The sequence below is a fragment of the Oncorhynchus gorbuscha genome, linkage group LG07 (assembly GCF_021184085.1).
Source record: "Oncorhynchus gorbuscha isolate QuinsamMale2020 ecotype Even-year linkage group LG07, OgorEven_v1.0, whole genome shotgun sequence".
NCBI lineage: Eukaryota > Metazoa > Chordata > Actinopteri > Salmoniformes > Salmonidae > Oncorhynchus > Oncorhynchus gorbuscha.
The window spans coordinates 31,964,412-31,990,398 of NC_060179.1; the positions used below are offsets into that span (position 1 = coordinate 31,964,412).

The 25,987-nt window shown below is 43.5% G+C and overlaps 2 protein-coding genes across 7 annotated transcripts in view; one reads left to right on the forward strand and one right to left on the reverse strand.

The window, feature by feature from the left end:
• myripb (myosin VIIA and Rab interacting protein b) overlaps positions 1-17,703 on the reverse strand; it is a 217,807-nt gene extending 200,104 nt beyond the window's left edge. For 3 of the 6 annotated variants that reach the window (XR_006839632.1, XR_006839633.1, XM_046356192.1), the window contains exon 1: positions 17,207-17,703. The gene's annotated coding sequence lies outside the window, so the exon portion shown is untranslated. The remainder of the gene's footprint in view (positions 1-17,206) is intronic. The other 3 variants (XM_046356195.1, XM_046356191.1, XM_046356198.1) reach the window with 2 other exon arrangements.
• A 5,857-nt stretch (positions 17,704-23,560) lies between these two features.
• LOC124039804 (UDP-glucuronosyltransferase 2A1-like) lies at positions 23,561-25,432 on the forward strand. The gene has a single exon (XM_046356199.1). The coding sequence runs from the start codon at positions 23,618-23,620 to the stop codon at positions 25,211-25,213; it is 1,596 nt and encodes a 531-aa protein (XP_046212155.1). The 5' UTR covers positions 23,561-23,617; the 3' UTR covers positions 25,214-25,432.
• Positions 25,433-25,987: the final 555 nt, after the last annotated feature.

Sequence of the window (25,987 nt, forward strand, 5' to 3'; positions counted from 1 at the left end):
GGGGAGGCAATTATTCAGTCCTGCTTTTTGTAGTCATGTCAAGGACAGTGGGTGGAGGGCATCAATTACGCCAGTGTGTGTGTGTGTGTGTGTGTGTGTGTGTGTGTGTGTGTGTGTGTGTGTGTGTGTGTGTGTGTGTGTCAGAGCACATCTGCTCGCCACGGTGACGCAGAGATTTAGGCTCCGTGGAAGCCACCGTTCACACTGCCCACAAGACCGTTTCCATTGATGATGCATTCCTGAATCCAGCAGCACAGTGGGATGTGTGAGTTACACACCGTTTGCGTTCCAAATGGGTCAAAAGTAGTGCACTATGTAGGGAATAGGGTGCCATTTCAAATAAAATCAAAGTTTATTTGTCACGTGCGCAGAATACAACAGGTGTATGTAGACCTTACAGTGAAATGCTAACTAACAGGCTCTAACCAATAGTGCAGGGAAAAAGGTGTGTGTGTGTGTGTGTGTGTGTGTGTGTGTGTGTGTGTGTGTGTGTGTGTGTGTGTGTGTGTGTGTGTGTGTGTGTGTGTGTGTGTGTGTGTGTGTGTGTGTGTGTGTGTGTGTGTGTGTGTGTGTGTGTGTGTGTGTGTGTAAAGAAATAAAACAGTAAAAAGACATTTGAAAATAAGAGTAGCAAGGCTATATACAGACACCGGTTAGTCAGGCTTATTGAGGTAGTATGTACATGTAGGTATGGTTAAGGTGACTATGCATATATGATGAACAGAGAGTAGCAGTAGCGTTAAAAGAGGGGTTGGCAGGTGGTGGGACACAATGCAGATAGCTCAGTTGGCCAATGTGCGGGAATACTGGTTGGTCAGGCCATTTAAGTAGTATGTACATGAATGTATAGTTAAAGTGACTATGCATATAAGAAAAACAGAGAGTAGCAGGTGGGGGGGGTAAAAACTGTTGAGAAGCCTTTTTGTCCTAGACTTGGCACTCCGGTACCGCTTGCCATGCGGTAGTAGAGGGAACAGTCTATGACTCTGTCACCGCCTGGTGTAGAGGTCCTGGATGGTAGGCAGCTTTGCCCCAGTGATGTACTGGGACGTACGCACGCGGGACCCATCTACAGATACCAAACTGTGCTGATCTGCTACGGTGCTTGGGGATTGTGTCCACAACGTTTCAATGTCTTATAAAATAGGTATGGTCTCTCGCAATCCTACAAGACATGTGAACTCCCAGACAATAGCTAAATTTACCTCAAAGAGCTAAGAGAAAAGGTTGCTTTTTTTCAGTGAGTCATTACATGGACTAGTGAATGCAAAAAAAACAACATACCAACTCACAACAGGTGTCATGTGACTTATGTCTACTAAAGACAGGGAATCAGACATTCCCATACAGAAAGCCTACGTTCAGAGTGAAGTTTTCCCCAGGTACGAACCCCAGATCCACGTCTACGGGAAATTTCTACCTACTCCCCTAAGGACTGTTAGGTTCTTATTTTTCAGAGTAAATAACTCACAGACACTAGAGAAGCCACGTTTATTCATTTCCCAAAGGTTCTGTACAGCTGAAAACAGACAACTCAACATTTGTCCCACTCAGATATATTTATCCTAATTAAGACACTCCTCCTTCTTACAGTGTATGGCTCCACAGGAAAGAAGGTAACCATATACTAACCCTGATTACTCCCTTAAGGGGAACTGACCTCACCCCTCACCTCCTACCTCAACCCCTCCACCAATATCCATCTGTCTTAACCTATATCAACACATCGCTCTCCTCTCCTCCATCAACACATTCCAAAGCCTTCTTCAGAGAACAATTAACTTTCTCCTTTGGGTCTATGATTCTTCTCTATCATTTATTTCATATCTCAATGTTCAAAATGTCGAACCCAACAGTACCAACATTATAGGAGCATATCGAATTGAGTGTCAAATGAAAGCTACTTCAGCTATATTTTGGGAAAATGGAGGCATAGGAAATGGTTGAAAAATGTATCTATCTTAAAAATGAGTTAAGTAATGCTTTGATTTCTGGTCAAACATATGGAAAAGGGGTCTTAGAAAATGTCTACCAGAAAAAGTCTTAAAAAAAGGTATTAGAAATAAATCTAAATAAAATCATGTTGAAGTGAAGACCCCTGCCAACTAATATCAACAGATATTTAGTTTTGGATAGATTATTTGCATTCTGTAACAAACATTGCCTTGTGCCTTGTAATTACGTTACCAAAAAATGTATATCTTTAAGATATCTTCACATTTCTCTGCAGCATGAGCAGGGAGGATAATGAAAGTTACACAAGTAACAATTAAGAAGGTAGACCAGCTTGGACGCTTAACCATATACCAGAGTATTTGGAAACATTATGAGATGAAGAACGCAATGTTCTTTATATCACCTGTCACATTATTATGAAGCTTATGGTAATCCCCAGTCACGCTTCACATGGTGTTGGTTTACAAGCATACAATGATGAGAGACCAGAGCTTTGTGAGTCACTTACTGATGTGCAGCATGCGCCAGGTGATTACAGTATGGAATTCACAACTAAATGTTTGCCAGCTAGATATCTTAACTATTCAATTAACTGTCTAAAATGTGCTAAATGCTCTAAGTTGTGTATTTGGTTTGCTAATTTAGTAGCTAGTTAGCTATCTAGCTGAGTTGTTAGCTTCTTCCTTAAATCAAGCTTTCGCCTGGTAACAGCAGAGGATCCCCTCCTGGATCAAGAGCCTTGCTGGCTAATATTTGTTTCATGCGTGAGGTAAACTGTGAGTAGTATTTTTGAGTTATTTGTATACTTGTGTAGTTTAGGTCAGAAACTGTACTAAATTTTGGCAATGCGCTTCTTTGCATTTTCTTTGGGATTTTACATGTACTTAGTATTAGGATTGCTAACCTTCGGATTACAGAGTATAAGTGGGGTTTGAAGACAGTGCTCCTTGTGTTCAGTGTCGGTATTACCAAATATCCCGGTATGACACAAGGTCGGTATGAAGGTATATCATTTTTAAATGTATTATTAAATTATTAAAACTCAATTCTGTTACCCATTCAGTAACATAATTACTGAAAAATCTATAACGGAATACTGCAATTCAATTGGCTACAATGGGAAATCAGAGTACAGAAATCAAGTTCAGCTAATCTCTCTCTCACCCATGAGCCCCCTCTTTCCATTTACTATAACCAGCATCTGCACCTACTGAGCACTGACCGACAAAGAACATCCATAGAAGTTAAAAAGTAGTTTAAATTTGGTCAGTCCGCCCCGGCCTTGATTTCAACACCCACAGATATTTTTTGATCTGGTTGAAATCAAGGCCTGTCCGAACGTCTACAGATGTAGATTTTTGGTCCGGACTGGCTGTGATTTGGCCCAAACGTAGACGTCCAAGATTGGTGACAGACCAAATTGGAACCAATCATAGACAACGTCTCACAAGTTGGGACAGCACATTCCAGTGAAGCACAGTAGCGTACGGTACAGAAAAAGTAGTGAATAATGTGTAATGTACTCTACAGTACTCTACTATTGTACTCTGCTGTACTGTGATGTCTAAACTTGTGAAACAGATGTTTTTTCTGCAGACATCTTTGAATCTTCATTTGAAGCCTACCATGCCTTCAGAAAGTATCTACCCCTTGATTTAAAATAAAAATCTAAATTGATTAAATTGTTTTGTTTATCTCCCCCATCTACACACAATAAACCATAATAAAGTGAAAACAATATTTTAGATATTTTTCCAAATGTATTGCAAATTAAATACAGATATCTCTAATGTACAGTGCCTTGCGAAAGTATTCGGACCCCTTGAACTTTGCGACCTTTTGCCACATTTCAGGCTTCAAACATAAAGATATAAAACTGTATTTTTTTGTGAAGAATTAACAAGTGGGACACAATCATGAAGTGGAACGACATTAATTGGATATCTTAAACTTTTTTAACAAATCAAAAACTGAAAAATTGGGCGTGTAATATTATTCAGCCCCCTTAAGTTAATTCTTTGTAGCGCCACCTTTTGCTGCGATAACAGCTGTAAATCGCTTGGGGTATGTCTCTATCAGTTTTGCACATCGAGAGATTTAAATGTTTTCCCATTCCTCCTTGCAAAATAGCTCGAGCTCAGTGAGGTTTGATGGAGAGCATTTGTGAACAGCAGTTTTCAGTTCTTTCCACAGATTCTCGATTGGATTCAGGTCTGGACTTTGACTTGGCCATTCTAACACCTGGATATGTTTATTTTTGAACCATTCCATTGTAGATTTTGCTTTATGTTTTGGATCATTGTCTTGTTGGAAGACAAATCTCCGTCCCAGTCTCAGGTCTTTTGCAGACTCCATCAGGTTTTCTTCCAGAATGGTCCTGTATTTGGCTCCATTCATCTTCCCATCAATTTTAACCATCTTCCCTGTCCCTGCTGAAGAAAAGCAGGCCCAAACCATGATGCTGCCACCACCATGTTTGACAGTGGGGACAGTGTGTTCAGGGTGATGAGCTGTGTTGCTTTTACGCCAAACATAACATTTTGCATTGTTGCCAAAAAAGTTCAATTTTGGTTTCATCTGACCAGAGCACCTTCTTCCACATGTTTGGTGTGTCTCCCAGGTGGCTTGTGGCAAACTTTAAACAACACTTTTTATGGATATCTTTAAGTAATGGCTATCTTCTTGCCACTCTTCCATAAAGGCCAGATTTGTGCAATATACGACTGATTGTTGTCCTATGGACAGAGTCTCCCACCTCAGCTGTAGATCTCTGCAGTTCATCCAGAGTGATCATGGGCCTCTTGGCTGCATCTCTGATCAGCCCTGCCACATCTGACAAGCGTCAGAGTCTGTGTTGTACAATCTGATCTTAGTCCTGTATTGACGCTTTGCCTGTTTGATGGTTCGTCAGAGGGCATAGGGGAATGTCTTATAAGCTTCCGGGTTAGAGTCCCGCTCCTTGAAAGCGGCAGCTCTACCCTTTAGCTAATGTATTGTATTGGATTTGCCCCAAAGGTAACACTTTGTATTCAGGACAAAAAGCTTAATTGATTTGCCACAATTTCTGCAGTATTAATTTAGTGCCTTGTTGAACACAGGATGCATGTTTTTGACTTCCTAATTTTCACTCTGTCAATCAGGTTAGTATTGTGGAGCAACTACAATGTTGTTGAGTCATCCTCAGTTTTTTCCTATCACAGCCATTAAACTCTGTAACTGTTTTAAAGTCACCATTGGCCTCATGGTGAAATCCCTGAGAGGTTTCCTTCCTTCAAATGTGTTAAGAAGGATGTCTGTATCTTAGTAGTGACTGTAAGGGGTGCATAACCGGTGCCAGGGAAGTCAGACGCAGGAGAGCAGAACTAAGAAATAGCCGAAGCAGTTTAATAGCAAAACTAACAGCACAAACAGTAACGAGACATCATACAAAATCCATCGCGCACCAGTCAACATGTACAAAAGCACTTACAATAAACAATCCCACACAAAGACATGGGGGGAACAGAGGGTTAAATACACATCAAGTAATTGAGGGAATTGAAACCAGGTGTGAGGAAAAACAAGACAAAACAGATGGAAAATGAATCGATGATGGCTAGAACACCGGCGATGCCAACTGAACAAGGAGAGGAGACGACTTCGGCGGAAGTCGTGACAGTACGCCCCGCCCTGCCCTTGACACGCAGCTCCAGCAGCGCGCCAACGCCAACCTCGGGGACACCGCGGAAGGCGAGGTGCAGGGCGATCCGGACGGAGACGGTGGAACTCCCACAGCATTGAAGGGTCCAACACGTTCTCCACCGGAACCCAGCACCTCTCCTTCGAACCGTACCCCTCCCACTCCACGGGGTACTGAAGGCCTCTCGCCAGACGCCTCGAATCCAGTATGGAGCGAACTGAGAATGCCGGGGCCCCCTCGATGTCCAGAGGGGGCGGAGGAACCTCCCGCACCTCAGAATCCTGGAACGGGCCAACCACCACCGGCCTGAGGAGAGACACATGGACCGAGGGGTTAATATGGTAATCAGGGGGAAGCTGTAACCTATAACAAACCTCGTTCACTCTCCTCAGGACTTTAAATGGCCCCACGTGCTCTGCACGTAACGCCTGCCCAATGTCCGTGTCCAGCTCCCACACTAACCGGCGCCACCAGGCTTGGAGGCCAGGATTGGGATCCATGGGCCGCTCCTCTGTGTCATACAGTCGGGGACAGTGCGTCTGCCTTCACGTTTTGGAAACTTCGTGTGAAGGGGGAAAAAAAGATGAAAAACATGCCCCACCTTGCCTGGCGAGAGTTAAGTCTCCTAGCTGCCCGGATGTACTCCAGATTGCAGTGGTCAGTCCAGATGAGAAAATGGTATTTAACCCCCTCAAGCCAATGTCTCCACGCCATCAGAGCCTTGACGACAGCCGACAGCTCCCGGTCCCCCGCTTCTAAGTTTCACTCCACCGGGCTGAGCTTCGGTGGCGTACCCGACCGCTGAGAGAGCACGCGTAAACCTCCACTGTGAACGCAAAAGAGGGATCCGGATGGTCCAGCATGGGAGCCGAGGTAAACAGAGCCCTCAGGTGACCAAAAGCCCTGTCCGCCTCAGCTGACCACTGCAAAAGTACCAGGCCCCCCCTTCAGCAATGAGGTAATGGGACCCCGGATAAACCTCCAGTAGTAATTGGCAAACCATAGGAACCGCTGGACTTACTTTACTATGGTGGGAGTCGGCCAATTACGCACGGCTGAGATGCGGTCACTCCATCTCCACCTGAAGTGGAAAAGCGGTACCCTAGGAAGGAGACAGACTGTTGGAAGAACAGGCATTTCTCAGCCTTGGTGTACAGGTCATGCTCCAACAGTCGACCTTGCACCTTCAGCACCAGGGACACATGCTCGGGGCGTGTAGGGGGAGTATATTAGAATGTCATCAATATACACCACTTCACCCTGCCCGTGCACATCCCTGAAAATCTTGTCTACAAACGCTTGGAAAACTGATGGAGCATGATGAGGTACTCATAATGCCCTGATGTCGTACTGAATGCTGTCTTCCACTCGTCTCCTTCCCGGATACGCACCAGATTGTAAGCACTCCTGAGATCAAGTTTGGTGAAGAAGCGTGCTCTGTGCATTGACTCAATTGCCGTGGCGATAAAAGGTAGCGAGTAACTGTACTCGATAGTCAATACATGGGCGCAGACCTCCATCCTTCTTCACAAAAAATAAACTCGAGGAGGCGGGTGAAGTGGAGGACCGAATGTACCCGACGCAGGGATTCGGAGACATATGTTTCCATAGCCACCATCTCCGCCTGTGACAGGGGATACATGTGACTCCTGGGAAGTTCGGCGTCTACCAGGAGATTTATCGCAAAATCCCTACATCGATGGGGTGGTAATTGAGTCGCGTTCTTTTTGGAGAAGGCGAGAGCCAAATCTGAATATTTGGGGGGAATGCGCACGGTGGAGACCTGGTCTGGACTTTCCACCGTAGAAGCACCAACGGAAACCCCTAAACACCTCGCTGAGCACTCTCGTGACCACCCTGTAAGAGCCCTCCGTTGCCATGAAACAATGGGGTCATGACAAGCTAACCAGGGTAGGCCAAGCACCATGGGAAACACAGGAGAGTCAATGAGAAAGAGACCGATTTTCTCCGTGTGACCCCCTGCGTCACCATGCCCAGAGGAGTGGTGGCCTCCCTAGTCAACCCTGACCCTAATGGTTGACTATCTCAAGGCGTGAACTGGGAAGGGCATATCCACAGGAACGATAGGGATCCGTAAACTATGGGGATAGAACCAACAGACCCCGATCTGGACGTCCGCGGGTAGCCAGCAGGTTATCCAGCCGAATGAACAGGTCCACCAGCTGGTCGAATGTGAGGGTGGTGTCCCTGCAAGCTAACTCTCAACGGACTTCCTCGCGCAAACCACAGCGATAGTGGTCGAACAGGGCCCTGTCGTTCCATCCCACACCGACGGCCAGGGTCCGAAAGTCCAAAGCGAACTCCTGTGCGCTTCTTGTCCCCTGCCGCAGGTGGAAAAGACATTAACCCGCCACTCTACCCTCGGGTGGGTGGTTGAAGACTGCCCGGAAACAACGGGTGAACTCCTCAAATTGGTCCATCACCGCATCTCCTTCCAACCACACGGCGTTGGCCCACTCCAGGGCTTTCCCCGAGAGGCATGAGACGAGGGCTGACACCCTTTAACGGCCCGAAGGAGCCAGGTGGACGGTTGCCAACATGTGCTCCAACTGCAGCAGGAAACCCTGGCAGCGGGCAGCCGTCCCGTCATACCCGGGGAGGGCGAGGAGAATCACACTGGAACCGGGTGCAGGGGTAGCGAGTAGTGGAGGCCCCTGTTGTGCTGGTGGAGGTACTGAAGGCACTCTCAGTCTCTCCCAGCGGTCCATAGCTTGGACGACGCGGTCCATGGCGGCACCGAGATGGTGGAGCATTGCTGTATGTTCCTGGACAAGCTCCTCGACCCCCATACCAGGGGCACCTGCTCCTGCTGACTCCATATTCAGGTGTGGGATTCTGTAAGGGGTGCGTAACTGGTGGCAGGGAAGTCAGATGCAGGAGAGCAGAACTAAGTAATAGCCAAAGCAGTTTAATTGCAAAACCAACGGCATAAAGAGTAACAAGACATGGGTACAAAACCCGTTGCGCACCTGTCAACATGTGCACAAGCACTTACAATAAACAATCCCACACATGGGGGGGACAGATGGTTAAATATTTGAGTGAATTGAAAACAGGTGTGAGGAAAAACAAAACACATGGAAAATGGATCGATGATGGCCAGAAGACCGGTGACGCGGTCGGAGAGGATCCGACTTCGGCGGAAGTCGTGACAGTGACTGGGTGTATTGATACACCATCCAAAGTGTAATTAATAACTTCATCATGCTCAAAGGGGAATTCAATGTCAGCTTTTTTTCAATCTACCAATAGGTGACATTCTTTTCGAGACATTGGAAAACCTCCCTGATCTTTGAGGTTGAATCTGTGTTTGAAATTCACTACTTGACTGAGGGACCTTACAGATAATTGTAGGTGTGGTGTACAGAGATGAAAAAAAATCATGTTAAACACCGTTATTGTACACAGAAGGAGTCCATTTAGGCTTGCCATAACAAAGGTGTTGAATACATTTCAGATTCTTCATTTTTCATTCATTTGTAAATATTTTGAAATAAGAATTACACTTTGACATTATGGGGTACTGTGAGTAGGCCAGTGACAAAAATAATACTTATGTAAATGAGATATTTCTGTATTTAATTTTCAATAACTTAGCAAAAATGTCTAAAAGTAGGTTTTCACTTTGTTATTATGCGTTGTTTTGTGTAGATAAGTGAGAAAAACAAAACAATTGAATACATTTTTAATTCAGGCTGTAACACAACAAAATGTGGGGGGAAAAAATCAAGGGGTATGAATACTTGCTGAAACCAATGTCTACGCTCCGAACTAAGATTCAAAGATGCCTGCAGAAAGAATGTATATGTTTCACAAGTTTAGACATCACAGTACAGAACAGCACAGTAGAGTTAAATACAATTCAGTAATTTTAAATCCCGGATGTAAACCAACAAAATGTTTAAAAAGTCAAGGAGTGTGAATACTTTCTGAAAGTAATGTATTTAACAAAACTGAGGTAGATTTCACTGTAATTCTGTTAACAATCTTTGCATCTACACAGTTCTTCCATTATTTGTTTTTGTGAAATTATCTGCGTAAATAGTTCAAAGTAGTCCTTGGGCATAGAGTTCTATGGTTTAATCACGTTTGTTGTATGGAGGAGACCAAGGCGCAACGTGATATGCATACATTCTTATTTAATTAAGAAAGAACACTGAAAAAACTAACAAAATAACCAAACAAACCGTGAAGCTAAATATGAGAAGTGCAGACAGGCAACTAAACATAGAATAAGATCCCACAAATACCCTATGGAAAAATGGCTACCTACATTTACATTTACATTTAAGTCATTTAGCAGACGCACTTATCCAGAGCGACTTACAAATTGGTGCATTCACCTTATGACATCCAGTGGAACAGTCACTTTACGATAGTGCATCTAAATCTTAAAGGGGGGGGGGAAATACTTATCCTATCCTAGGTATTCCTTAAAGAGGTGGGGTTTCAGGTGTCTCCGGAAGGTGGTGATTGACTCCGCTGTCCTGGCGTCGTGAGGGAGTTTGTTCCACCATTGGGGGGCCAGAGCAGCGAACAGTTTTGACTGGGCTGAGCGGGAGCTGTACTTCCTCAGTGGTAGGGAGGCGAGCAGGCCAGAGGTGGATGAACGCAGTGCTCTTGTTTGGGTGTAGGGCCTGATCAGAGCCTGGAGGTACTGAGGTGCCGTTCCCCTCACAGCTCCGTAGGCAAGCACCATGGTCTTGTAGCGGATGCGAGCTTCAACTGGAAGCCAGTGGAGAGAACGGAGGAGCGGGGTGACGTGAGAGAACTTGGGAAGGTTGAACACCAGACGGGCTGCGGCGTTCTGGATGAGTTGAAGGGGTTTAATGGCACAGGCAGGGAGCCCAGCCAACAGCGAGTTGCAGTAATCCAGACGGGAGATGACAAGTGCCTGGATTAGGACCTGCGCCGCTTCCTGTGTGAGGCAGGGTCGTACTCTGCGGATGTTGTAGAGCATGAACCTACAGGAACGGGCCACCGCCTTGATGTTGGTTGAGAACGACAGGAACGACAGGGTGTTGTCCAGGATCACACCAAGGTTCTTAGCGCTCTGGGAGGAGGACACAATGGAGTTGTCAACCGTGATGGCGAGATCATGGAACGGGCAGTCCTTCCCAAATACCTAAATATGGTCCCCAATCAGAGACAACGATAGACAGCTGCCTCTGATTGGGAACCAATTCAGGCCACCATAGACCTACATATACTTAGACTTGCAAAAACCCCTAGATATACAAAATATACAAAATAACCTAGACAATACAAAAACTAACATACCCACCCTAGTCACACCCTGACCAAAACAATAAAGAAAACTAAGGAAACTAAGGTCAGGGCATGACAGGTTTTTATAAACTTTGAAATAAAATGGTTTTGGTTTGACGTAAAGAACCAGTCAAAAGACTGGACACATCTACTCATTCATGGGTTTTTAAAAACATTTTTTGTTGAATAATTGTGAAGACATCAAAACGATGAAATCATGTAGTAAAAAAAACAAAAGTGTTAAACAAATCAAAATATATTTCAGATTTTAGATTCTTCAAAGTAGCCACCCTTTGCTTTGATGACAGCTTTTCACACTCTTGGCAATCTCAACTAGCTTCTCCTGGAATGTTTTTTCAACAGTCTTGAAGGAGTTCCCACATATGCTGAGCACTTTTTGGCTTCTTTTGCTTCACTCTGCTGTCCAACTCATCCCAAACCATCTCAAATTGTTGGATGATTGTGGAGGCCAGCTCAACTGATGCAGCAGTCCATCACTCTACTTCTTGGTCAAATAGCCCTTACACAGTCTGGAAGTGTGTTTCAGGTCATTGTCCTGTTGAAAAACAAATGGTAGTCCTACTAAGCGCAAACCAGATGGGATGGCATATCACTGCAGAATGCTGTGGTAGCCATGCTGGGTAAGTGTGCCTTGAATTCTAAATAAATCACAGAGAGTTTCAACGCAAAGCACCCCCACACCTCCATGCTTCACGGTGGGTACCACACATGCAGAGATCATCTGTTCACCTACTCCGCGTCTCACAAAGACACAGCGCTTGGAACCAAAAATCTCACATTTGGACTCATCAGACCAAAGGACAGATTTCCATTGGTTAAATGTCCATTGCTTTTGTTTCTTGGCACAAGCAAGTTTCTTATTATTATTTGTGTCCTTTAGTAGTGTTGTTTTTGCAGCAATTCGACCATGAAGGACTGATTCATGCAGTCTACTCTGAACAGTTGATGTTGAGATGTCTGTTACTTGAACTCTGTAAAGCATTTATTTGGGCTAAGATTTCTGAGGCTGGTAACTAATGAACTTATCCTCTGCAGCAGAGGTAACTCTGGGTCTTCCTTTCCTGTGGCGGTCTTCATGAGAGCCAGTTTCATCATTGCGCTTGATAGTTCTTGCGACTGCACTTGAAGAAACTTTCAAAGTTATTAATATTTGATGTATTGACTGACCTTCATGTCTTAAAGTAATGATGGACTGTTGTTTCTCTTTTCTTATTTGAGCCATTCTTGCCATGATATGGACTTTTGTATTTTACCAAATAGGGCTATCTTCTGTATACCACCCCTACCTTGTCAACACTACTGATTGGCTCAAACACATTAAGAAGGAAAGAAATACCACAAATTAACAAGGTACACCTGTTAATTGAAATGGATTCCAGGTGACAACCTCATGAAGTTGGTTGAGAGAATGTTAAGAGTGTGCAAAGCTGTCATCAAGGCAAAGGGTGGCTAATTTTGAAGAATCTCAAATATATTTTGATTTGTTTAACACTTTTTTTGTTACTGCATTATTCCATGTGTTATTTCATAGTTTCTATGTCTTCACTATTATTCTATCATGTAGAAAATAGTGAAAATAAAGAAAAACCCTGGAATGATTCCTTTACTGTGGAATTGCCCTAGTTTTACATCACCAATACATGGATAGCCTAACCCGAACTAATGAGTCATCACAGACACCATCAATCCCACAATGCAACTCCTCATTGGGGGTTCACATTTTTTCCCCTTGACATGGTAAAAAAAAACTCAAGCATAGAATGGCTAACTTTTGTAATTGGCACACAGAAACTAGAGTCCATGAGAACTTGGTCTAATAGAATTGCACCGATTGGCCTACAGGGGGCACTGTTATAAGCATTATCACATATCCACCGCCCCGTTTGACAGAGACTTGAAACGTTGTATTGTAACGGTTTTGACTTGAGGCTATTGTTTATAGGGGTGCCAGGTAGGTTGTGTCTACCAGAGAAAATATTGGTTTCTCCTTTTGGTTTGGGAGGGAATGAGTCCCATCTACCCTTACCATAATTTTACTCTTTACTTTTAGAGTAGGTCTACTAAAGATAAATATATATATACAAAGGACATATGTAAATGTCAGGATTGAAATACACTTTTCATAAACCCTTAAAACATTGGAAATAACTTCAAAAACAACTGTATTCTTTTGCATGGGTTGTATTAACAACATAAATGATCACACACACATAATAATAACAATGAGTTCTGGTTCTTCCAGAAAAGTCCTGTACCTCGGGCCTAAAACAAACAAAAAAAATAAAAGAGTCCAGCCCGGTAAAGAAGTTTAGGGAACTCAAGTGACCTTACTCACGCAACGTTTGTCCGTTCATACAAGTGTCGTGTAAACCCAGTATCAATCATACAATCAAAATAACAATTATTTTTCCACACAACTGTAAAGCGTATCAAATCCTAATATGAATCCTAATTACAACTACCTACATAAACCATCACGGAATACATCACACCAAAACAAATGAAATAGCGAATACAAAAAGGTTGTGGTCAGTCAGACAATCCAATCTGCCAGCAGATCTCCAGCGGAGAAAAGCCACAAAGAACAACGGACTCCAATGGAAGCAAAGAGTGCACGCGATCCTGGGTAAACTTGCCATTAGGCTACAAAAGCACACGTTTAAAAGCAACAAAACATACGGAAGAGAGAAGCTTCAGAACTGAGGGTTGAACACATCCTCATTCACGTCTCCATCACAACCCCACTTTTGCGCATCTGATGGTGGCTATTTAATTGGGAATTAAAGGGGAAGCGCCCTATTGGAAGGAGAAGCACAGACGGTTCAGACAAATTCAGGGCCGTCATGTCTTTACTCATGCTAAACAAATGTGCCTTCTTTTTTGAAAACCTTTCCCAATAACACATTCCGTATGTAGGCCCTTGGTATATCTCTTAATTTAGTTTGAGAAAGGATAAGGGATTGGTTTAGAGATGGCTGAGAAATGTGTCAGGTAAGTTTTGATAAAATCATATCTGATTTTATGTGTCCATTTAAACCCTTTGAAAAACCACTTCACAATGGCCTATGAACTTGAAACGGTTTAGGGTATCAAAGGCATTATCACGGTGAACCATGTTAACTTTGGCATTGATATCTTTAAAAAAGAAGGCCAATATTAACGATTCACTTTTTGGACTATGTATATATATATATATATATATGTAACGCTATTGCTTAAAATAATCATAACAAATCTGACTAAAGTTAGATTCACTCTAAACTTGGTTTTTGGACTAATCACAATAATAATCATAGATGTATTTTATATAGCGCTTGTCATTACAAAGAGAATCTCAAAGAAGCTGTAAAAAAAAAATGAATGTAGAGATTTGGCAGGTCTTGGATGATGGGATTCCACGGCTTCAGATGATAAGGTGTTGTTCAGCCAGTCAGACAAATCAACAATCTGATTTTACATGTCCATTTAAACCACTGTAAATCCATTCCACAGTAGCCCATCAACTTGAAACTTGTCATCGCCATCATGGAAATCACTGAGATTAACCACATTGAATTTGGTATTGATATATAAAAAAAGGAAACCATTCACAACTCATTATTTGCATATGTAACGCTAATGCTCAAAATCATCATCTCCTCCTTTAGACTCATGATTGCACAAAGGAAGACAGTTCCTACATGATAGGCTTGCTTTGTTATCCAACTGATCTGGTGTCCTTTCGGTCATCCTGTGAACCCCGTTCATTGCTGCTCGCAGCTATATTTATCTAATGTTTCAATTGATGCTTTCTCTTTAAGTAAACAAACAATGTTAGTTGTTGTTCAGCTTTGACTTCCCTGGCCTTTGTGTGACTAAACGAGAGACAATAATAACACCATGTGTATTGAGAGCATATGTATTGAATAGATACAGTATGAAACAGCAACATATAGGCCAGGATTGTGGATACCAGATGGAACTGGGTCAGACTGAAGAACATCTCAGCTGAGGATGTCCAAGGTTAGGAGGGTATGCTATTCTTCAGAGACAGAAACCCACACACTCAAATGGAAATTCACACATACATCGACACGGGTACATCCATCCACCCACCCACACACGATATTGTGCACAGACCTACTAACACATTGTGACATGAAACCACACACTGACAACCTTATTGTATGTTGGCTAGGCTGTCTGTTATATACAGTAATGGTGTCAATGCAACCCAGCTAGGGCTCCACAGCAGATGAATGCATAACAAGCAGGCCTGTGAGCTCAAAGGGCAGGGGCAGCCAAGCACTAAATTAACTGCTTGTTTTAGCCTCTCGGAGGCTAGCTTAAGGATCAGTGCTTACCCTCAACCAGAAGGGAGAGGACAGCTCTCATTATCTGCATCCGTAATGACACCCTTATTGTAAATAGTGCACTACTTTAGACAAGGGCCCAAAGGGCTCTGGTCAAAATAAGTGCAATATGGAGGGTATATGCTGCCATTTGTTACGCATCCACTGAGTGAGAAGGACATTTGAATTCTAAGATGTATCTTATGAATAAAATGAAAGGACTTAGCCACTTGAAGTTTATCCATTGGCCTATGATGTGTGACCAATAGCAAGGCTCTGTGCTTTCAGGGTTAATGTTGGAGATAGAGGAACAACTGAATACATGGATGGCACCCTATTCCCTATATAGTGCACTACTTTTCACCAGAGCCAAGCACTATGGGTATTAGGGTGCCATTTCGGCCCTATTCTGGGCCCTGTACGTGGGAACTCAGGTTTCAGGTTGGGAAGAACACCTGATCATTTGTCACTGTCTTACATCGTATCACACCATGCACATTCCTCCCAATTACCACCCTCTATAGTAGGCGGCAAGGTGAGAATAAGCTGCATTGTATTCGCAACCTGCAGTATCCAACGGTTTCTGTGAATAAACTACTGTGTAACTGTGCTGATGACATCACTTTCACCTTTCACCAAATACATATGAATTAAAAAAGGAGACAGGATCCTAGAATGTTAACATCAACATAACACACCATACAGATGTATACTAGCCTATAATAAACATTGATAGCCTATCAGATGTACACAATGTGGCATATTGATGTTAATTATTGTGAGTAGCCAATTGTTAACCTAGAGTAGGATATTGTTGAATTTAAAGACAATATTTTGCCAATCAAAGATAAACATAGACAGGTGCAGTAGTATAATAAGGCCTGCTTTTTTATGTGTCCATAAGCTAACACTACTTAGCATTTTGCAGTCTGTATTGTCATACATTTTCAGACATCACCTTGCTGACCAACAGGTGAGAACAATGGCATCACTAAGTCTAGGCATCACAGTGTCTGCAGCCAACACTCAGTATGCATGCTTGCTTTGCTTATATTAAGGCTCCAAATACAAAGTATACATCATGGGATATAATATTACATTAGTAAATATAAAACTCCCACCAGTCCCCCAGTCCAGATACGACTGCAAGCCGTCACTTTTTGGCAGCCTGACACACATCACATTTCTCCCGCTGATCTAAACCCCCCACCCCAATCCGCTCTCGTGACTCAGTCTCACCCATATTCATTCATTGCCATGGTTTTGACCAAGGCCACTCCTCCTTGCACCGTCAGAGGCATCCAAACACTTGTTCACAATTACCTACATTAGCCTGTATATTACCGCTGCATCATGCATCCTGAAATTGACCATGTTGTGCCTGATACGTCGCATTTACACCGATTGCCAGGTCTCTTTATGCATTTTGCATGAATGTGATTATATTTCTATGGCTACAACTACATTGACGTTTTAAATCAGGGTGTAATCTACGCAATCCCTTTTTCTCAGATCGAACCTCGTGAATTCAATTGCTGCAGTGCAGCTATCCATCCATTGAAACACATCATCAATGTCATGCATTAACATCAGTGATCAACATGCGTAACAGGTGGCGTTGATAAACGAATGTGGTGAGGGGATTTCGGTTCCCGCTGTTGTGTCACCTTCATCAGAAAACAGGCTAATGAATACAAAAAAAATAGGTCATATCTGTCCACATGGATAGGCTATAACGAGGTAAACAAACGTATAGATAGGCCTATCATGCAAGGTAGCCTCTGTCTAGCTATTTCTCAACAAGGACAAAGTTTATTTCAATCTTGAATCTGGGCATTCTTAATTTTGGTCAATGCTACTTGCGATCATATGGCAAAGGTAGACTATAATAACTCAAAAGGAGAAGTTGAATTGATAATCGATCACTTACACGAGATCAATGGGCGCCGGATGACCGCCAGCTACAGACTCCAAACAGAGCGCTCTCCCAGACACACAACGTGGGAGGATGCGTTCAGATACGTGTACAAGGGTAAACTTCCTCCAGATATGTCTCTCAGATACTTTGACTGCCTTGCCTTCGGGTTGTTTTCCCTACGCAGCGGTTGCAGCAGGAACCGTAGAAGAGTCACGAGGTTTGGATTAGAGTGAGAGGGCGCAGACCCGCTGAGGTGAGACTTTACGTATAGTTGTTCTCCTTGTGTTGATGATTCTCCTGCCAATTTCAAAAAAATATCTGGGTAAGCATAAAACTGGAAAGATAACCAGGCGCACCTTGTTCTCGGTGTCTCTGTCATGCAACGCGGTGAGATCCAGCTGCTGATTCCATCCTCTTGTCAGCACCTGGGCATGCTGTGAGATAGCCAATCAGAGAGCCTCAAGCCGACACCGGTACTCGAGGAGGCAGCGCGAGCCCTGCTACCGCAGAATTAACTCGCGCGGGGCGTTCATTCATAACGCTACTGGCACTCTGTTGAGATGTGCGTGCAGATACAAAGGCATGGTAAACTAATTAGACATGCAGTATCTCTCTGTCTCTCTTGGTGCCCGTTGGATCAAAGAACTCAATTAACACGAAATGAATATACAATTCTGCTGTGTAGGCTGGATGGTGAGCTGATAACGTTCATTGGACTTTGCTTAAGAAATCCGGGGGCGCAGTGCATATTCTCCATTCAAATTCAAATTAAGCCTGTTCTTTAAAGACCCTCTTTCTTTCTAGTTTACCATTCTGCCATGCATGCAACCCCGAACAAACTGATGAGTAGGCTATAGAAAATTAGAAACTTTCATGTTATGCAAATGTGGGTAGATGTAATTTAGAAGTTCAACAACTCAAGTCTGTTCAAGCCAACCCCCAATGATAAATAACTGAGTCTTTACCAACCAAAACCTCATAAATCCGGATAAACATGAACATTCTACTATTTGGCCTCATCAAGTGGGGAGCAGAGCTAGTGTGTCAACATAGATTTTTTTCCCTCTGCTCTGAAAACATCACCATCTCAGCATAATCAATCGTTGTTCCTGCTGAATCAGGGCTTGGCACATAAACCCTCAGCAATGGATCGCGAAGCAGGGTGGGGGGTGAGCAGTGGCTGGGGTGGTGTGCAGAGATCTGGACAGAAGCCACAAAGGAGCCTAAGGAGACGGTGGAGGCTTTGTCTCTTTATCAACGCTTGATCTGCTAGGAAAGTGCTGAGGAGAGAGCAATGTAGTGGAGAAAAAGAAGAAGACAGCAAAGCACTTTTGATTTCAGCAAAGAGAACAGCATGAATAAGATCCAGCCCATTTCCTCCTCCACTCTCTGACACTCACAAGAGGCAGACAGCTATGGTGCCTTACACAGATTAGATGTCCCTGTGGGGACCTCTGGGGCTTTTTCGTCACTCTCTGTGTTCAAACTAGTATTACAGACTTTCAACACAAATGAAGAGTACTACACACAATCAAATGGGTTAACGCTGACAAAAAATACTGTGCTGTGAATGGAAGCCGATCCCGGACCTCCAAATGAAGGAAGTGGAGTGACAGAACTTTCTATTTCATCCCAGATATCCTGTGGGTTCCTGTCTATACCTGTATGCTTATGTTCCCTCTAAACCGTTAAAACACCAAACCAAGGGTGCAGATTACTTCATCTTATTTATGAATACAAATATTTTCATATGTTTAAACAACATGTAAATGCAATATATCATGATGTGCGCATGCATATGTGTTATTTCATAGTTTTGATATCTTCACTAGTATTCTACAATGTATAAAAACCCTTGAATGAGTAGGTGTGTCCAAACTTTTGACTGGAAATGTATGTACGGTAAGGGTTAAGGTTTGGGATAGGCTTAAAACAAAAATGAAATAAAGAGACCTACAGAATGTGATCGTGGACCAATGTAATCCAGGTTTGAAATGTTTATGTTTTTGTCAAATGCAATATCTGTTAAGGCTTCTTGGATCAAATTATCTATCCACTCAAGAAAAATTACCACGGCTGAATCTAGTTAAAAATCCCTGCACAAGAAAAACAAGAGATTTTGCAGCCTCTTGCCCAATTGGCCATTCTGGCCCGGACAAGGCTTACTTACTTGCCATTTGGTCTGAGAAGGTTACACAAATCATATTGTTAAACATTGATCCCAGTGGTAATCTTGTCATATCAATTGTCACTTTAATCCTAAACTTTTGTCTGACAGCATGACTGCGTAGCGGCTGTTCAGTGGTGCACATTAACACAGATTTGCCTCAGGATTGGAGTGGAAAACATATTAAGTGACACATACGTCACAAACGTTTAAGATCAATTTGAACCTAACAGTGCCTTTTCCCATTGTTTTGTTCATTACCTAAGTAACCATGAACCATTGTTGACCATTCATGTTATCAATCACATTGCCCTCTCACCCGGTATGATGTACAGTGTGTACAAGTCATGTCCTCTGTCAGATGTCTCCATCTATATCTTCACTTTCCTAGTTGATGTTGACATAATCTCAGATACAACAGAATGCGTACTAATGCTTATGTCACGCACTCTTTGGAGGGTTCAGAGAGTGGAACATCAATCATCAACATCCAATCCCCTTAAAAACTGTGAACAATAAAACACATCGATCATACCAGGTGAGAGGGTGATGTGATTGATAACATGAATGGTCATCAGTGGTTGAATCCTCAAGAGTCTATTGACACACCAGTGCGTCAATCTAAGTAGCATAATACTAAAAAATCCCCATCAAAATCAATCAATTTAAGCTAGAGATACACATGGGCTGCGTCTCAATCCATCGCATCCGCCTATGTGGATGTACTACACACAATCAAATCTGCGGTGGAAGTTGGCCGAGCTAGAGCGGTGTTTGTCAGACCATGAGACATCCCCAAAATCAGTCTTCTCACGGAAACGTCTGTAGCGTCGGAACAGTTTGGCCTTCAGTCTATGGAAAGATGAGATTCTCGTGATGGTGTTCTCCGTTTTGCTCTACGACCCCCACAAGCCCCATCGGTGGTAGGTCTGAAGTCGGGACCACCGATGTGCCAACTTCTGTCTGTAGCGTCATGGAACTCGTCTGAAGGTAACCGGTACCAGTTTAAAAAAGTAGAAAGGGTAGTTTTGTGCCAACAACAGAAATGGGGTTAAGTGGGTGTCCAAAAAACACAAATATTTCCTTAGCTTTCTTATTTCTCCTAGATAAAGGAAAGACACTTCAAAAGCTTATTCCTAATGATTTATTTTTCAATTTATGAATGTGTTATTCAACGCGTTTCTATGGGCTATAGTAGTAAAGGCCAAATTCTATATTCATGTATTTTTTGCTACCTACAGGGATCCTAAAATTCAAAATCAAATAGATAAATTATCCATGGTATGACCATCTAAAAACAATAGCTTTAGTAGACCCCCCCCCCCTCCCGCTAAAGGCTTAGACTTTTAGAAGTGAATGATCACTTATGGTTATCAATGTTTAATGGTTCCTTGTGGATCAGCAAATCTATCTAATCATCTATCTAATCATCTATCTAATCATGCTGAGTCACTGCAGCCTGAGCTCAGCTTCAGACCATCGGCAGATGAATACTGTTAAGCAGATCTAAAGCAGAATTGCAACAAGCTCCTCGTCATACATGGAAGAAAGGGAACATGTTTCCCAAACCAAAGTTGCATTATTTGGCCCTTCTCTTTCAATACCGGTATCAAATTAACTTCTCTGACAACTTTCTGTGGCTTAAGTACTCTGTGTGTTGAATATTTCATAATTCCAAAGAGGCTGCTTGTTACAGGTGTTTTTCCAGCATTCAGCTAGGAACATAGGACTCATTACTGGTACATGTACTGTCACACCCTGACCTTAGTATTCTTTGTTTTCCTTGTTATTTTGGTTAGGTCAGGGTGTGACATGGGTGATGTATGTGTTTTTCCTTGTCTAGGGTTTTTTGTATGTTTATGGGGCTGTCCCTTTATCTAGGTATAGTGTATGTCTGTGGTTGCCTAGATTGGTTCTCAATTAGAGGCAGCAGTCTATCGTTGTCTCTGATTGGGAACCATATTTAGGCAGCCATATTCTGTGGGTACTTTGTGGGTGATTGTTTCCTGTGTCAGTGTTTGTGCCACACGGTACTGTTTCGGTTATTCACGGTTCGGTTAGTGTTTTGGTTTATTCATTAAAAACAACTATGGACACCTACCACGCTGCGTATTGGTCCGATCCCTTCAGACGAAGAGGAGGAAATCAGCCGTGACATGTACAGCGTGTGCTGTTCTTTAAACACACACCAACGCACCAGTATCACTTACAGTCACAGTAATCTTCAACCATAATGAGTATAGGTCTACATGTCCTACCTTTTTTAAAGCATGTTTGTGCCCGATAGGGATTTTCCCAGCATGAGAGCTCTCATAGGCCCACTGGGGAACAGTGTGATAACTAGGCACAATAACGTTTATTGTCCCTCTCTCCCCATCACATGCCTCCTGCAGAAGGAGTAGCAGTAATGTGCGTGTGCACGCGTGTGTGCAGTGTGCAGCGACATTCAGAACTCTTGTTTGTCAGGGAATAGATTAGCTTCACAGTGGAATGCTGGCATTTGAGGGACTTTTTTCAGGGGGGGGGTGCTTTAAACGCTGTGTGAACTCTTCGTCGAAATGTCACACTTGTAACAATTGAATGGGTCAATGGATCGCAACTGCATTGACAGCAAGGCAGAATTGAATCCTAAACGGGGTCTTTTCAGGGGATCGTTTGTTACAGTTATTCTTCATAATGGTTGGCTATTTGTTAGTGTTGTTACTTCTTACAGGAAATCGAACAATTAACTCCTTTGTTACGAGCTGTAGGTACCTGAAGTAAGACAGAGGCTGTCATGTAAATGAAACACTGTTCTGATTTCTATGCACACACAAATTGTCTAGAAGTATGTTGAGGCAGATGTTTGCTTTTTGCAATACATTTAGACATTTTTTCAACTATTCAACTAACCCTATGAAGTATTTTTCCGCCAGCCTGAGAGAGAGTCACTCAGCTCCAGGTGTATCCGATAACTTTAGAGTGCAACAGCTTTTCCACCTGGGCTAGTCCATATTCACCCACCTGTGAGCCATTATCCATCTGATCCTGTTTTTTGATCCCAGCTGTGAGCATTCTCCACCATCCTGCTCCTGTTTTCCTCCCCTCTCCTCCTCAATATCAGGCTGAAGCAATTCCAGGTCGCACAGTTTCCTGCCAGGGAAGTTAAAGCAGGTTGTCACGTTCTGACCTTAGTTCCTTTGTTTTTTCCTCTGCTGCCTGTGACTGGAACGAATTGCAAAAATCGCTGAAGTTGAAGACTTTTATCTCCCTCACCAACTTCAAACATCTGCTATCTGAGCAGCTAACCGATCGCTGCAGCTGTACATAGTCTATCGGTAAATAGCCCACCCATTTTTACCTACACCATCCCCATACTGTTTTTATTTATTTACTTTTCTGCTCTTTTGCACACCAATATCTCTACCTGTACATGACCATCTGCTCATTTATCACTCCAGTGTTAATCTGCAAAATTGTAATTATTCGCCTACCTCCTCATGCCTTTTGCACACAATGTATATAGACTCCCCCTTTTTTTCTTTTTTCTACTGTGTTATTGACTTGTTAATTGTTTACTCCATGTGTAACTCTGTGTTGTCTGTTCACACTGCTATGCTTTATCTTGGCCAGGTCGCAGTTGCAAATGAGAACTTGTTCTCAACTAGCCTACCTGGTTAAATAAAGGTGCAATAAATAAAAAAATGTCTGCTAATAATGTCAGTAAATCAATATCACAGAATCCACCAAACCACCATGCAAAATGCATAGAAAACCCTCTACGTTTGACCAGGGCCCATCAAGCTCTCATCAAAAGTAGTGCTCTATAAAGGGGATAGGGTGCCATTTGGCGCAAATCCAGAGTACCTCAGCCCATTTGTTTATCCCCTCTGCCATAACAAAACTCTCCTGATTTATTTCCTGGGCCTACATTCCTGCCCAGGATTTGGGGGAGATTACCATTCTGCTGCCGACGCCTCTGTAAGATTTGAATCGCACTGGTACCTATTATGACTGAACAGTGTGTTGCTGGCAGGGCTTACAAGCAGCTAGCTGCTTGACTCTGGGTAGGGACAAGCAGAACAAGCAGGGTTACTGTCTGTGTGCTTGCCTTTACCTTTCACACCGAAAGATCAAGGCGGTGGCTCGCTTATCTGGTTTTATGTGACAGAAGGAATACTCTATAGTACTGCAATACAGAGTTCAACTTCAGTTAATGATTGGTTGACTTTGGAAAAAGTTTTAAAAGGTGGTTTTCAACTCGCTTCCACACAGTCATGATGAAGCTGACACGGGATATCTATGTGTTTGTGATCGCACAGTTATGTATCATAGGGAGTGTAAACTGTGGAAACATATTAGTTTGGCATACTGAAGGCAGTCACTGGATCAACCTCAAGCCTATACTGGAGACTCTGATTGACAGAGGACACAGTGTTACAGTGCTGGTGCAGAGTGCCTCTGTATACATGGACCCCACGGAAAAGGCTCGCTTCAGCTACGAACGATTCAACGTCTCCATCTCAATGCAACAGATGAACGATTTCTTTGAGGAGTTCATCCACTTTCACATGTACGAGATAGACCACCTGAGCTACTTGCAGATCCATTGGAAGGAGTATCATATTGCAAAAAGAGAATTAAAGTTTTCCATCCAGATATGTGACGGACTGCTGAGGTCAGAGACCGTCATGAGGAGACTGAGAGAGGCCAAGTATGATGTTCTGTTATCCGACCCAATCTACCCCTGCAGTGACCTGGTGGCTGAGGATCTGGGCATTCCTTTGGTCTACACCCTGCGTTTCTCTATTGCCCACATGTGGGAGAGGCTCTGTGGGCAGCTGCCTTCTCCACCATCCTTTGTCCCTGGTGCCATGATCAAGTTAACTGACAAAATGAGCTTCACTGAAAGACTGTTGAACTTCCTCTTCTATGCGTCCCAGGACATGATGGCATACGGTTATTGGCAAGACATAGACGCCTACTACAGTGAGATTCGAGGGAAGCCATCGACTTATTGTGAGGTGATGGGCCAAGCTGACTTGTGGCTGATCCGGACATACTGGGACTTTGACTACCCTCGTCCTTTCCTCCCTAACTTCAAGTTTGTGGGGGGAATCCACTGCAAGCCTGCCAAGCCCTTACCAGACGACATGGAGGAGTTTGTGCAGAGCTCTGGAGATGACGGCATTGTGGTGTTCACCCTCGGGTCCATGATCAAGAACCTCACCACAGAGAAAGGGAACATGATCGCCTCAGCCCTGGGGCAGATTCCCCAGAAGGTCCTGTGGAGGCTCAGTGGGGAGAAGCCTGAGACCCTGGCCCCCAACACCAGAGTCTTGGACTGGATCCCGCAGAATGACCTGCTGGGTCACCCCAAGACCAGAGCCTTCATCACCCACGGTGGAACCAACGGCATCTATGAGGCCATCTATCACGGAGTCCCCATGGTGGGAATTCCTATGTTCGCTGACCAGCCAGACAACATGGTCCACATGAAGGCCAAGGGGGCGGCGGTCATCATGAACATCAACACCATGAAAACCCAGGATCTGGTGGATGGACTCAACACTGTGATCAACGAGCCGTCGTATAAGGAGAACGTCTTGAGGCTGTCCAGGATCCACCATGACAGGCCCATCAGTCCCAAGGATGAGGCAGTGTTCTGGATAGAGTTCACCATGAGGAATAAAGGTGCCAAGCACCTGAGAGTCCAGGCCCACGAGCTCACCTGGTACCAGTACCACAGCCTGGACGTGTTCGCTTTCCTACTGGCCATCGCGATGCTGCTCACCCTCCTCTTCATCAAAACATGCCTCTTCTGTGTCCGGCGGTGCTGTTATGGAGCAAAGTCTAAACGGAAGACAGAGTGACAGGTTCAACACCAGGAAACGTCCATATTTTTCTGTCCTTAAATGCCTTTCTCCTCGTAAAGCGTTGAGACCAGGCTTTATAGTCTTACACTGCACATTTTTCTCAGATTACTCAGTTCATTTCCATTTGACTTTATCCCTTTCTTGGTGTTATTGAAATTGATAGGCTTGATATTAATAGAATTAAGTAATGGCTTAAAATGTCCTTCTGTAACATTGTCTGGAATTCTTGTCATTTTTAAGTAACCTATTACAACTCAAAATCCCTGCACAACAGACACAAGAGAAAACAATAGATTTTACGGAAGGAGAGAGGGTAGTTAAGAGGGAAAGAAAATAAACAGACAGCAGAGAGGTGGGAGTGGGAAAGACCACAATAAATGGGACTCAATGAGCCGGCGAACACTGCACTAATACACCAAGTTGCTCAATTAGACACAAGAAATCCCCCCCACACTGAGTCATCATAGAGACTTGGCCATGCTGACAGTCTCAGACTGGACAGTGTGTTTTGTGTCGGGTTTGAAACCGCAGTATCTGGTGGCAGGGCTAAAATTGAACATTGACCCGGCAAACAAGTCTCTGACCTTTGAATAGAGTTATAAACTTCAGCTGGTGACATTTGGAATTTCTGCCTCGAGGTGGGATACTGGCCTTTGTGTGTGCGCGAGCGCTTCTACGTGTCCTATTTCCTACTCATGTGTGAATTGTAAATGTGTTTTTTTTGCACCTCCCAACTCCCCCTGAGTTACTTTCGGAGAATGGGGTCACTGC

Coding starts and splice junctions, on each gene's coding strand:
- LOC124039804 (XM_046356199.1), top strand. CDS start 23,618: ATGATGAAGCTGACACGGGATATCTATGTGTTTGTGATCGCACAGTTA.